This window comes from Nyctereutes procyonoides, unplaced genomic scaffold (assembly GCF_905146905.1).
Source record: "Nyctereutes procyonoides isolate TBG_1078 unplaced genomic scaffold, NYPRO_anot_genome, whole genome shotgun sequence".
Taxonomy (NCBI): domain Eukaryota; kingdom Metazoa; phylum Chordata; class Mammalia; order Carnivora; family Canidae; genus Nyctereutes; species Nyctereutes procyonoides.
The window spans coordinates 1,844,254-1,858,541 of record NW_026575133.1 but is presented as its reverse complement, the minus strand read 5'-3'; the positions used below and the strand labels follow the sequence as shown (position 1 = coordinate 1,858,541).

At 36.6% G+C, this 14,288-nt stretch overlaps 1 protein-coding gene across 1 annotated transcript in view; it reads right to left on the bottom strand.

The window, feature by feature from the left end:
- Window positions 1–14,288, bottom strand: part of CC2D2B (coiled-coil and C2 domain containing 2B) — a 106,866-nt gene that overhangs the window by 73,433 nt on the left and 19,145 nt on the right. Inside the window, exons 9-11 of the mRNA XM_055300174.1 lie at window positions 9,615–9,824; window positions 5,678–5,775; window positions 364–504 (exon numbers count right to left, since the gene is read on the bottom strand). Of these exons, the coding sequence (XP_055156149.1) occupies window positions 364–504; window positions 5,678–5,775; window positions 9,615–9,824 (449 nt within the window). The remainder of the gene's footprint in view (window positions 1–363; window positions 505–5,677; window positions 5,776–9,614; window positions 9,825–14,288) is intronic.

Genomic DNA, 14,288 nt, shown 5'->3' with positions numbered 1-14,288 from the left:
CTTTTTAATTTCATTTTGTTTTGGATTTTAGCCATTCTAAGTGGTCTATAGTATATTCCCATTGCGGTTTTAATTTACATTTCTCTATTGACAGGACATGACACTGAACATCTTTTCATGTGTTCATTAGCCATCCATATACCTTCTTTAGTGAAGTGTCTGTTCAAATCTTTTGCCCATTTTAAAAATTGAGTTGTCTTATTAAGTTGTAAGAATTGTTCATATATTCAAGATACAAGTCCTTTGTTGACTACATCAAATAGTTGTCTAGCTTCTGGATTTTCTCCTAGTTACTGTAAATTCTCAGTTATTCATGCACAGTTCCTCAGGAGACCTATAAGAACAAATAAAGCAGCCACTCACCTTTGAAACTGTAATTTTACTGGGGTGCTTGTAAATCCTTGCTGTTGTCGAAGGAATTTTATTTGTTTCCAAGTTCGTAATATACTGTGTAATAGAGAGAAGTCTTTTCCTCTTTCTAAGTCATAGAGCTGTTTTGTATCACTACAACAATAATGGTAGATAAAAAGTACATTAGTGGATTAGAACAACAACTCATTTTTTAAAAGATTTTACTTATTTGAGAAAGAGAACAGAAGCAGGGGGAGGGACACAGAGGAAGAAGCAGACTTGCCACTGAGCAGAAAGTGCCACATTGGGTTCTACCCCAAGACTCTGAGATCAAGACCTGAGCCAAAGGCAGAAGACCAACTAACTGAGCCACCCAGGCACCCAGAACTATAAATCATTTAAAATGGCTTGGAAGAATGTATTGCACCAACCCTTCTGGATATCCCCACTTTATGATTTTTTTTCATTTTATCCACATCTTGAGATAGCTACTGAAACTCCATTTAGAAGTTAATTCCTTTATGACTTGATGATTTTTTTCACTATTCAAAAGTGCTCCGCTAAAATCCACATTTTTCCAGATGTTCTGGTCATTCTGGAGTATATTTATTATACTTTTTTCAGATTAATGATTGAAACCATTGCTTCAAATTTATAGGTACTTTGCTGGGTGGGGTAGTGACTGATGTGGGAAACAAAGGCAGAAGAAAAGTTATTAATTTCCTTACTACCATTGACAAGTCCTTGAAACAGGCAGAGTGACATTCCACTAGGGACTCAACTGCCTGCCTCAATGTTACTACTTTGCTAAGAGCAAAAGGCAATCTTAGCCCAATCCCCAGGATCCTGTAAGTCTACTTTAACATATAAATATTCCTTTAGAAATTTCCTTTATCTCAATCTGCCAAGATACGTGTTGTCAATCGTCCCCCAAGCATATGGCTCACCAATATACATCTGACGGGTCTCATGACTCAGGTTTTATTACATGGTAATAAATGACCTTTTCCCAACAATAGCTAGCCCCCTCTAGGTCCTGGAAGGTTTGCTTCCAAAATTCCTTAGAGACTTACGCTATCCCTAACCTTCTCCCAACTTAAAAGTATATAATGGGCCACTCCTCGTGACCCCAATGCAGCTCTTTCTGCCCACGGGTCCTGTGCCTATGCCTTAATAAAATCACCTTTTTGCACCAGTCAAGAATTCTTTCTTGGTCGTCGGCTTTAAAACCTAACATTATTTTCCTACATCAATGATCATATTATTTGGATATGGAGATAATATACAGCTTTAAAAGATGCTTATTCTGTTTCATGACTTTGCAAACACACTTTATATGATAAGTTAAACTAATTGACTTTCTAACATTAAACCATCCTTGCACTCCTGGAATTATTCCAACTTTGCTGTATTATTTGATAGAATTCTGCTTAGCATATTTGTAACTATGTTTATGAATGAAATAGGGTTGCAATAGTTTTTGTATTGTTATCAAGTTTTAATTTCTTTTAAGATTTTAATTAATTTATTTATTTATTCATGAGAGACACACAGAGAGAGGCAGAGACATAGGCAGATGGAGAAGCAGGCTCCTCCCTCTGGGGAGCCTGATGCAGAACTTGATCCTAGGACCCCAGGATTACAACCAGAGCCAAAGGCAGATGCTCAACCACTGAAACACCCAGACATCCCAGGTTTTAATTTCAAGGATAAAATAATCTCATAAATGGAGCTAAGAATCTGGCCTCTTTTTCTATTCTTTGAAAGAATTTGTGAAAATACAAGTTATCTTTAAATCAGAGGTTCCTAACGTTTCCTGTATCAGAATCATCAGAGGGCTTGTTGAACAGATTGCCAAGCCCCATCCCCGGAGTTTCTGATACAGTAACGTTGTGGTGGGCCTGATAATTTGCATTTTTAACAGGTTTCCAGGTAAAGCTGATGCTGCTGGTCTGGAGAACCACATTTTAAGAATCCTAATTTAGTCATCTGAGCCTGGTATTTCCTTGTATTTCTCTTTCTCTGTCTGATTCACTACACTTGGCATAATACCCTCTAGGTCCATCCACATTGTCACAAATGCCAAGATCTTATTCTTTTTTATAGCTGAGTAATATAGTGTGTGTGTGTGTGTGTGTGTATATATATATATATATATAATATATATATATATATATATATATACTGAGTAATATATATACTGAGTATATATATATATATAAATATATACTGAGTAATATACTGAGTAATATATATACTCAGTATATATATATGTGTAAATATATATACTGAGTAATACAGTGTGTATATATATATATATATATTTATTCATTCATCTATTGATGGACACTTAGGTTGCTTCCATGTGGATTTTGTTTTTTAAATTTTAATCGGTCTATCAGTCTAGACAAAAATGGAGCACTCAGTCCATTTAGATATATTTAGGTTTTAACTCCATTTTCTTTTGTTTTATACTCATCTCATCTGCATCTATGTTCCTCTTTCTCTCTTTTCTTGCCTTCCTTTGGATTGTTTGAATATTTCTTTTAGATATTATAAGTTAAAATCTAAGCCCTTGATTTATCAAAGTCTAATGTTAAATTTTACCTTGACTGTCCTCCTGATCAGTGCAAATATTTTTAATTACACTTACCCTCCTCCATTTTTTACTCTATTCTAGAAGGTATATATTTGAACTCTCTCTATATTTTTGTATCCGATGAGACAGCATTACATCATTTGCTCACTTACCTGTATATTTACCACTTATTTTTCTCTTCAATCCTCCCTGATTCATTTTTTACTGTCAGCTCATATTCCTTAGAATTTCACATTTGTGGAAAATCTCTCAGCTAACAGAAAGAATATTTATTGGCTTTGCCAATGTGCTCGCTTTGGCAGCACATATACTAAAATGTTGGCTTTGCCAATTGTCTGCTGTCATTACTGATTTGGGACTATTTTAAATGAAATTCTCAATCTGATATCTTAGACTACACAAGTATTATATATTCAGATTATAAATCTGCATGAATGCTGGTTTGTGGTTATGAATTTTCAAAGGAGCATTTCCCCTCTTCTGCCAAATGTCAAAGTCAAAGACAAGTTTCTCATCGCCTTTATATTCCCCATTCATGAGGTTTAACATCCATTAGAGAGTGATCTCTTACTAGACTTTCTAATTAAGTTGAATTTGGCTTTATCTTTTGCTTTGGTACTCCATAAAGCTGTCTGAATGATAGCTCAGGGTTACCAATATTCAACAAATACCCTTAGTGTAAACATTGGCTTTACCACTCGCTAATTTTTATTTCTCCTTTCACTTTGTTTTTGGCTTTTGCAAATTCCTTGTTTTTTTTTTTTTTGTTATTTTTGCAATATGTTTATAAAAATAATATTTGTATTTTATCAGACTTTTTTAGCGGTTTTCATTAAAAGTACCATTCATGAAATCCAGTGTCCTAGAGATAGAAGCTTACTACCATTTATTCATTCGGCAAATATTCATTGGATGCTTACTACATGCCAGGCACTATGCTGGTTAAGGCGGATGCAAAGGTAAATAGATATGCTCCCCAGGTTCAAGAAGCTTACCAACATGTAAATTAAGCAATGCAATAAAATGGTATAGGTGCTATAGTAGAAGTTTACACAGCTAGAGTGTGGGAATAAATAAGAGAATTAAAGGTAGGGAAAAACTTCACAGAGTATTTGATACTCAATTCAAATCAATGAACACATAATAAATATCTATTATGTGGTAGGAAATATTTTGGGTGCTAGTAACTAATATTCCAGTAGAGAAAAATACAGAACAAGTAATTACAAACATGATGGATATTTTGAAAGAGGAAATACATAAATGCTATGTGAGTACGAGAGAGAGAGAATATTTAATGGGCAAGTAAAAAAAAAAAAGGGCAAGTAAGAGCCTCCCCTGAGAAAGTAACATGCAATTGAATAAAATGAGTATGTTGACTAAGTGTCAGGCAGAAAACAATGAAAGAACCTTCTAGAGAAAAGAGGCATTAAAACAAAGCTATATAGATATTAGAGAGTATAGGCCATTTAGGGCACTGACCTATGGAGTTCCAAAGCAGAGAGGCCCTACCACGAGGCTGGAGAGGTACGTAGGAGTCAGATTACACAGGACATTACAGATCTTGCTACGGCTATTAAATTTTATTATGAAGGTAATAGCCACTAATGTGGCTTTATTTATATAGAAAAATCACTCTAGTTTCAATATGGAGCATGGCTTTAAAAGAGGTATTTTAGGAGACTGTTGGAGTAGTCAGGCTATGTATGAGATAAGCACCTGAAAGAAAGCAGAATCAATGGGAATGGTTACTGGTTAGATGTGAGGGATGAGAGGACAGGCAAGAAGGGGGGTCATGAACAACTTACAGCTTTCTATACTGGGCACCAGCAGATTGTGGGTACCATTCACTTAGTAGACAGTCATTAAAGGTTAAATATATATCTTTCCTAAAAGAAAGTTTTCTCAAATGTCCATAAATACTCTTTGTGGTATTTCAACACCACTCCAAAAATTTTCCTGAATTTCAACACCACTATATTGCTTTTTTCTGGTCTGATAAAGCAATGAAGTCTTCAGTGAACCTTACACACACACACACATACACACATACACACACACACACACAAACACACATGCATGTGCACACACACATGAATATAATAGTAGATCCTCATCGTTAGGCACAGGTGAACTTTCTATCCAGTAAATATCTCCCAGTGAGCTTTTCTGCTTTCGAGGAGTCCTTGACACATAATTATGTTTTGTCTTAGAATTGTTTTTCTAGTTGTTTCATACTTTCCTAACTTCTCTTCCCAGCTACTCTATAAGCTAATGGTTCCCAACTTGTAGGCCATGTTTTTTTACAGGGGTTCTTAAATCTAACTGTTCTTTGAGTATTATCTTTAGACTGAAATAGTAATATATCTTGTATATATGTATATATGGACTAATTCTTAAATGTATACAAATGCTTGAGACTAATATGATCCTAAAAATACCAGTGAATTCATGGTGGTTTATAATTAACATGTTTTTAAAAAATCAATGGATATAAAATTGCAACTACTTTCATGTGACACTTCTATGATATATTTTTACACAAAACTGGGTCTTCAGGAAGTTTGGAGCCATTTCTGTAATTGCCTAAAGAGTAGGGATCTTGTCTTTTTCTTATTTTATATGTTCCATAGCAAGTGCAATACTCAGCCTAAATAAGTTACTTTTTTTTTCTAAAGAAGTTACTTAATAAATGCTTGATAAATACATTAATGGTCCGAAACCTACCTTATCTGCCAATAATAATCTTGTAAAGATTTTTTGGTCAGCTGCCTTATTTCAGGATTTTCATTTGCTAATTTGGTAGCATCTGTCAGTGCTTTAAGCTACAACAAAGAAAAGAGCTTTTTTGTACATTTCATCCACTGTTACCAGAACTCCAATTTCTCCAAAGGTCTAGGCCTGTGCAGTAGAAGCACAACTGTGCTTCTTGTATGTAACTTTTGTTTATTACTGTTGTATCTTCCAAAATATATTTCATATAAGGACCTTGGGGCAGAATTGAGAAGAGTCTCAATATCTAAGGAATAAACATTATACTTAGAACTCTCTAGGCCAGTTCATCAATTAATGTAAAAAAATGCCAGTCAAAAAAAAAAAAAAAGCCAGTCAATCAAGATAGCAGTCTGAACACAGGAATCTACCTTATCTTCCACCTAAAATCCTTTGGTTACAGAAAAGATACCTATCTTGTTTATCCATATCCACTGTCAACATCACATCCATATTATACGTGTATATTTGTGTTTATATCTGTATCTCTTTATGAAAAATAAATGCATTATAACATAGAAAAACAAGAAAAAATAAAATCAAGAGAAAAAGATACACTGAGGAAAGCATAAGACAGAAATATTTACAGGGAATATTCATAGAGAAATAAAACTGGAGGAACCTGTACTCTAAAACATGTATAGGAGAAATCTGTTACAGTTAGGGACAGTTTGTAGGAACTCCAAGACTAGGATCATTTAATACAAACTTTTACTAAGGAAATCAGAGAAGACTTCAACAAATAGGAAGACATTCTATAGTTCTGGATGAGGGAACATAATTTTTATAAAGATAAAATTTCTTTCAAAATTAATACAACAATATAATGTAATCACAGTAAATATAGTAATAGAATTTTTAAAATTAAAATTGACAGGCTAATTCTGTTTTTTTTTTGCATACAAATGTAATGAATCTGTTTTATTATTTTTTCAAAAGAAATAGTGTTTTGGGCAGCACCGGTGGCACAGCGGTTTGGCGCCGCCTGCAGCCTGGGGTGTGATACTGGAGACCCGGGAACCAGTTCCATGTCAGGCTCCCTGCATGTAGCCTGCTTCTCCCTCTGCCTGTGTCTCTGCCTCTCTCTCTCTCTCTCTCTCTCTCTCTCTCTCTCTCTCTCTCTGTGTGTGTGTCTCTATGAATAAATAAGTAAAATCTTTAAAAAAATAGTATCCTTTATTTTTTCTTTTTAAAAAATTCTATTTAAATTCAATTATTTAACATATAGTGTATTAATAGTTTCAGAGGTAGAGGTCAAGAATTCAATAGTCTTATATAGGGATCCCTGGGTGGCGCAGCGGTTTGGTGCCTGCCTTTGGCCCAGGGCACAATCCTGGAGACCCAGGATAGAGTCCCACATCGGGCTCCCGGTGCATGGAGCCTGCTTCTCCTTCTGCCTATGTCTCTGCCTCTCTCTCTCTGTGTGTGACTATCATAAATAAATAAAAATAAAAAAAAATAGTCTTATATAACACCCAGTGCTCATTACATCACATGCCCTCCTTAATGTCCATCACCCAGTTACCCTGTCCCATCTCCCTTCCCTCCAGTGACCCTCAGTTTGTTTCCTATGATTAAGAGTCTCTTGCAGTTTTTGATGGCTAATTCTAAAGTTCATATGGATGCTCAAATCTTGAAAAGCATACAGAAACATCCAAGAAAAAACGAGGAGTCACTTGTCCTACTACATAATTTAATAATTAAATATAGTAATTATTATTTTTATTTATTTATTTAATTTTTAAAATTTATTTAAAAGATTTTATTTATTTATTCATGAGAGACAGAGAGAGACAGAGACATAGGCAGAGGGAGAAGTAGGCTTCATGCAGGAAGCCTGATGTGGGACTCGATCCCAGAGTCCTGGGATTATGCCTTGAGACAAAGGCAGACACTCAACCACTGAGCCATCCAAGCGTCCTTATTTTTATTTATTTTAAAGATCTTTTTTATTTAAAATTTTTTTAAGATTTTGTTTATTTATTCATGAGAGACACACATACACAGAGAGGCAGAGACACAGGCAGAGGGAGAAGCAGGCTCCATGCAGAGAGCCCGATGTGAAACTCCGGGATCATACCCTGGGCCAAAGGCAGATGCTCAACTGCTGAGCCACCCAGGCGTCCCTTAAATATAGTAATTAAAACAGGGCAGGACTAGACCATTATGTCCATGGAATAAATAGTCCTTAAATCTATGTAAATATGTTAGGCTGGTTTACAAAAGACAGAATTTTAAATTAGTAGGAAATCGGGGTATTTGAATATTAGGCTAATCTTCTGGGGAAAGAAACTGAATAGGAGCCCAATTCCACAAGACACAGATACAAACTCTAGACAGAATAAAAGTCTAGAAATAATATATGCACACACACGTATATTATTAGAAGAATATATAACAAGATGACTCTATTAGAATTTTGGTCTTTCAGACACTATTGGTTGCCCTTGAAAGGTCACTTTTCTTGGTTGGTGGAACACCAATTTTGTTTAATTGCTTAATCATCTTCCATATGTTTCAGAGGTAATCCCTGATTAGCCATTTGTAGCAATTTCATTCTTTTTGCTGGTGCTGGTTTAGGCATGCTCATATGAGATAATTCTAGCCAGGGAGACACAGGGGAAATCTGCCCAGATGTGGGAGGAAGGGCTGAAGAGGGCTCTCAAAGTTAGATACTATACATATTGTGTGTCTAGTCAGTATGCCTTGAACTGGAGCAGCCAGTTGTTAACCTGAGAGGAGCTAACCAAGTCAATATGCTGAAGATGAACATTAGAAAGGGAGGGAAAAAAGCTAGAGTTGTTGATGATATTACAGAGCCACCAAATCAGCCAACCGTAGAGCTGCCCTAACTTGGGACTTGTGATACAGGAGGTATTACCTTTTCCTTAATTGTTTAAGCAACTAAGATAGCGTTCTCTGTGAATTGCAGCCTAAGGCCTGCTGACTGATGTATCTGGGGTAGAGGACTTAGGAAGTGAACAACGAAACCTAAAATACACAAGGAAAAAGATCAAAAGATCTGACTTCATAAAAATTTTAATGTTTGCCAAGAGACAGAAAAGATGAAATTAAAAAGCAAGTACACGAGAGGTACAAATTCATAAAAATAATCAGTGAGTACTCCTTTGATTTCTTTTTCCCCCCAGATTTTTATGTACTCTTTATTTTTTTTATTTTTTTTAAAAGACTTTATTTATTCATGAGGGAGAGGCAGAGACACAGGCAGAGGGAGAATCAGGCTCTATGCAGGGAGCCCGACGTGGGACTCGTTCCCGCGACTCCAGGATCAGGCTCTGGAAAGGCAGAGCTAAACCATTGAGCCACCCGGGCTGCCCTTATGTACTCTTTATGATGACATTAGATGACTAGGTTAATCATTCTCAGACCAAGACGTTTCACATTTTATATGAGATTCAAAATCTCTAATTTTTTTATCAAAAATATTTTATTAGGGGATCCCTGGGTGGCTCGGCGGTTTAGCGCCTGCCTTCCGCCCAGGGCGTGATCCTGCCCCTGTCAGGCTCCCTGCATGGAGCCTGCTTCTCCCTCTGCCTGTGTCTCAGCCTCTCTCTCTCTCGGTGTCTCTCGTGAATAAATAAATAAAATCTTTAAAAAATATATTTTATTAGAAGACTTAAAACAATCATATGGCTCTTTTAAATAGTAATCTTTTCAAATACTCTTCTTGAGTCATAGGACCAAGAATACCACTGGTTCCAAGAATACCACTGGTTAGTAAACCATGTGTAAGTGAAATATCCTGCAGAATATATTTGAGGCTATCTCTCTGGCCAGTCAACTCACACAATTTCTTTTTAGAAAAACTGAAAGCAACTATTGTTCTAATTGTTTAAATATTTAAAATGCTAATGGAATAAACTATTCTCACCTTCTCATAAAGCAGCTGAGGTAAATTCTGTTGCTGCCTGTCTTGAAAACACTCATAAAGTTGAAGCAGTCTAGCACATAATACTTGTTCTTGATTGAAGAGAGGATGATGGCTGAATTGCAAACCCACTATGTTGAGATCTAATTGGTACATTTCCCTTGGACCTTCCATTTTGTTCCTAATAGAGCTTTCTAGATCAGGTTTCACTGCCTTTTAAAGAAAAATATGTACACAATGTTAATTTGATTCTTTGTATTCCTTTTGAAATTACAAGGGACTTTTCCTTATAAAAGTAACACGTTAACTGTAAGAAAAGCAATAAAGAATAATTTGATCCTTCTTTCTTGAAATTGATTTTGGCTCTTGATTTAATAAAATATATTACATCCACCTTAATCATCTTGCTGTAAATTATTGTCATATACCTTATTGTTGTGTGCTGGCAGAGTTTTGATTTTCAAGTTATAAACCCCCACAACAATTTCCTATAGGAAATTTTCCATAGGAACACTATGACAAATGGTCTTTAGATGGTTGGGTCAATAGTCCAACTACCTTACGATCTAATAGTCATCTATGGGTCAGAGTTAAGTGGTAAACCCTTATTAAAACATTGTTCTTATGTGAATATATCGGTAATCCCCTGGAAAATTCTGTGAAGGGGCTTGGACCCTCTAAGCAAATACTACCTTATAAGGATACCATCTTTCTTTATGCATGAGATGGTCTCCACTTGTATACCAGATTGCCCCTAAACTAGTTGAGGTTTGTAGGCCTTAAATTATATATAAAATGATTCAATTATGTTTTAGTACACTATTCTGAATTTAAGCACATTTGTTTAAATATGTGACTGGTTTTTGGTGATGTAATTTGAGGGCTAATGGGTTACTTAGCATGTACAGTCTAGTTCATGAATGCTTAGCCACTCCCAATAAGATCCATGACTGCATCCACCTAAATAAGAGAGCACAAGCCCTCTCTCTGGATTGGACTGGTGTAATAAAACATGGTCTCCTGTGCCATTGCTATTATAACAGCTGTTATACTGAAAAACTGCTATCCCATCTCTGGTCTGGTGTGGCAGATCCAGTGCTTCTTAAGGACTGCAGGTCACAGTACGATGCCTACATTTCTTCCTCCATACTCTCTCCTGAGCTAGGAATCTTACCCTGTTTCCTTACTGGCTTGAGGGCAGGCAAGAGAAGAGCCATAAAGTTTGTTTTTGTTTTACCCTTATCTTCTCAGTCTCTATTTTCTATGGAAGGACCAACTCAGAGGAGAAAACCTGCTTTTGATTCCTCTTATAAGATTTAGTTAGGGATGTCTGGGTAGCTCAGCGGTTGAGTGTCTGCCTTTGGCCCGGCGTGTGATCCTGCGGTCCCAGGATCGAGTCCCACATCCGGCTCCCTGCATGGAGCCTGCCTCTCTCAATGCCTCTCTGCCCCTCTCTCTCTGTGTCTCATGAATAAATAAAATCTTAAAAAAAAAAAGTTTAGTATTAAGTAACTGAATTGTAAATAAACTTTTGAAAACTAAAGTTCCTAAGCTAGAGAGGCCTATCTTATTAAACAGATTCAGCACTGGTCAATTAAGTGAGGGGATTAAGTGAACCTCTGGAACTAAGTGTGTTAGACCAAGAGCACAAAGATCTAGGCAATAATAAATCAAAGGCCAGATAAATGCACAAAAACATTCAAGCTGATGACAAGTGTAAAATCTATGCAAACACATAAGAAAATGTTAGAAGAGGGAGTAAAGGACATAGTCAAATAAATGGTTGGGCAAAACCAGTCAGCAAACAACAAGCAAATAAGACCTGGGGCAGGTCTGCGTGGGGCTCCCTGCTCAGCAGGGACCCTGCTTCTCTCTCTCCTGCTCCCCGTTTATGCGCTCTGTCAAATAAATAAATACAACAACAACAAAAAGACTTGGGGCAGAGGAATCTGGCAGAGGTAACAGCAAAGAGAGGAGAGGACTTTGGTACTGGGGCAGCTATTATCTGTGCTTCAGTCGCCCTTGTATCTTTTATTCTGGTGAGAAACCCCAAATGAGCCTTGCCTCCAAGGTTAACTGGGCAGAGTAACAAATGTGGAGACAATAAAAGGGAAAAGCAAACAGAAGCATTTATCTTTTTTTTTTAAGGGTTTTATTTATTTATTCATGAGAGACACACACACACACACACACACAGAGAGATAGAGAGAGAGAGAGAGAGAGAGAGAGAGAGAGAGAGGCAGAAACACAGGCAGAGGGAGAAGCAGGCTCCATGCAGGGAGCCCGATGTGGGACTTAATCCCAGGACTCCAGGATCACGCCCTGAGCCAAAGGCAGATGCTCAATGGCTGAGCCACAGGTGTCCCCAGAAGCATTTATCTGACATAAATTCCAGAACATTGTCTGTTAAGGATGCTAAAGAATGAATTTTAATACTCAGTTTAGAAGCTTGGTTAAATGACATTTCCATTTATTTCTTAAGTCTAAAGGTCCATGAAATATTGAAATTATGCTTGGATGAAGCTAGAACAGATGCACTTGAGGAAAAAGGTACTTGTTCAGCCCAGTGGGTTTCCAATTTGGGATTCTGGTGGTTACAAAGGTTAATTTGGATAGTGGTTAATAATTTCTCCATAAATTGTATATTTTGCATTTATTTGTTATCATCCAATTGTTTATTCATTTATGCATTCATTCATTCACCAAACTGTCATTATTTCAAGGATCTGTCTCCCTAAGAACAATGGTCTCAGATAATTATGTCAAAATATCTGTTTTAGCTTCAGCAAAATTTAGATAAAACATTTTGTCACCTTAAGATATAAAAGTTATGTCATATAACAGCAAAGAACAAGGGATTTTCTCTCCTCCCTCTTTTATTCTTTTATTTTTTATTTTTAATGGAGATGGGTTTTTGGTAGCCAAACTAGAGAAAACAGAGATATTTCAATGTTGGGTGTGTATGTGTGCTTGGGGAGGGGAGCTCATTTATGACTTTATAAAATGTCAGTACATGTGTTATAAATTAGGATGGGGCAGAGATGTGGTATGATGAGCACCATGCAAAAAATAATCTTTCCTAAGATTATGCCAGTCAAATGATGTCTTTTCTAATGTACACTAGGACCATAAAAGTTTACATCTACTGAGGTTGCATTACAAATAACATAAGCACTCAATGGGATGCCTGGTGGCTCCGTGGTTGGGTGTCTGCCTTCGGCCCAGGGTGTGATGGAGTCCCACATCGGGTTCCCTGCATAGAGCCTGCTTCTCCCTCTGCCTGTGTCTCTGCCTCTCTCTCTGTGTGTCTCTCATGAATAAATAAAATCTTAAAAAAATATATAAGCACTCATTGAGTGTCTACTATACACTAAGCATTTGGATATGTTAGCAATTGATTTAAAAGAAAAAAGAACAAACAAACGAATGAAAGAAAGGAAGGAAGGAAACCCTACTCTGCAGTCAAGCAGGAAAGAGATTAGGTAAATAGAAGACAAATACAGATTGAGCCTTGAGTGAACTGCAATCCAGCAGAAATGAGTTAAGTCCCTAACTGGATTAAATATTATTATCCTCAGTATGCTTAACAAAACAAGCAACAGAATCTTCCTGAAAGAAGATATCCTCTTGAGCTCTTATAACTTTTCATAAATATTTGCAATGCAATAAAAAGTCATCAACCATAATAAAAGACAAGTCTAAACAAGCAAAATGAAGAGAAAAAAATAAAAACAGACTCACAGGGACCCAGATGTTATAGTTACCAGGTACAGACTTTAAAGGGGCTATTATTAATGTGTCTTAAAAAATAAGAGTGAAAACATGGTGTATTCTAGGAGAAAGCTGGAATATATACATAAGAATCAAATGTCAAGTGGACATTTTAAAGCTAAAAATAGGGGTCTCAGGGTGGCTCAGTCAGTTAAGCATTTGCCTTTGGCTCAGGTCATGATCCTGGTGTCCTGGGATGGAGCCCTATGTTGGGCTCCCTGTCCAGTAGGGGGCCTGCTTCTCTCTCACCCTCTGCCACTCCACTTCCCTTGCTTGTGTTCTCTCACTCTGTCAAATAAATAAATAAATAATATATTTTTTTAAAAAGGCTAAAAATAAACTGAAAATATGTGAAATTAAGAATTCATTAGACAAGTGTTTCTGGGAATATGGTGGCATTATAGTTTTAGATACTCCCAAATCTCTACCATTAAAACAGAGCAACTAGATAGCAAAGCCAAAAACCCATGGACAAGATCCATAACAAAACTACATCTCTAAGAATCCCTCGTTAAACCCAAAATGCAAGTAGATGGAGACAAACCATCAACAGTAAAAAAAGGCACGCATAGTATTGGTGATTGCTGGAAGAAAACAGAGAAGCAACGACAGCAAGAGAATCTCAAAGAGTCAATAGTTGTTCACCATAAAGTGCAGCATGCCAACTCAAAAACAGTAGCTAAAACTGGAAGAGGTTTTGTCTTCCTACTAGAGTTGGAGTAGTGGAAGGAGTTTTGGTGAGGACTAAAGGGGCTTAGAGGAACCTACTTCCTAAGAATTTTTAGGACAAGTCTTCACATTAAAGAGAAACTGCTAGGAGTGAAATAAAAATTGAGAAAGCCAGGGACCACAGAGATTAAGGAAAGTGAAGGTACGGAAAGATATCTGGGGAGGGAAATACAGCCA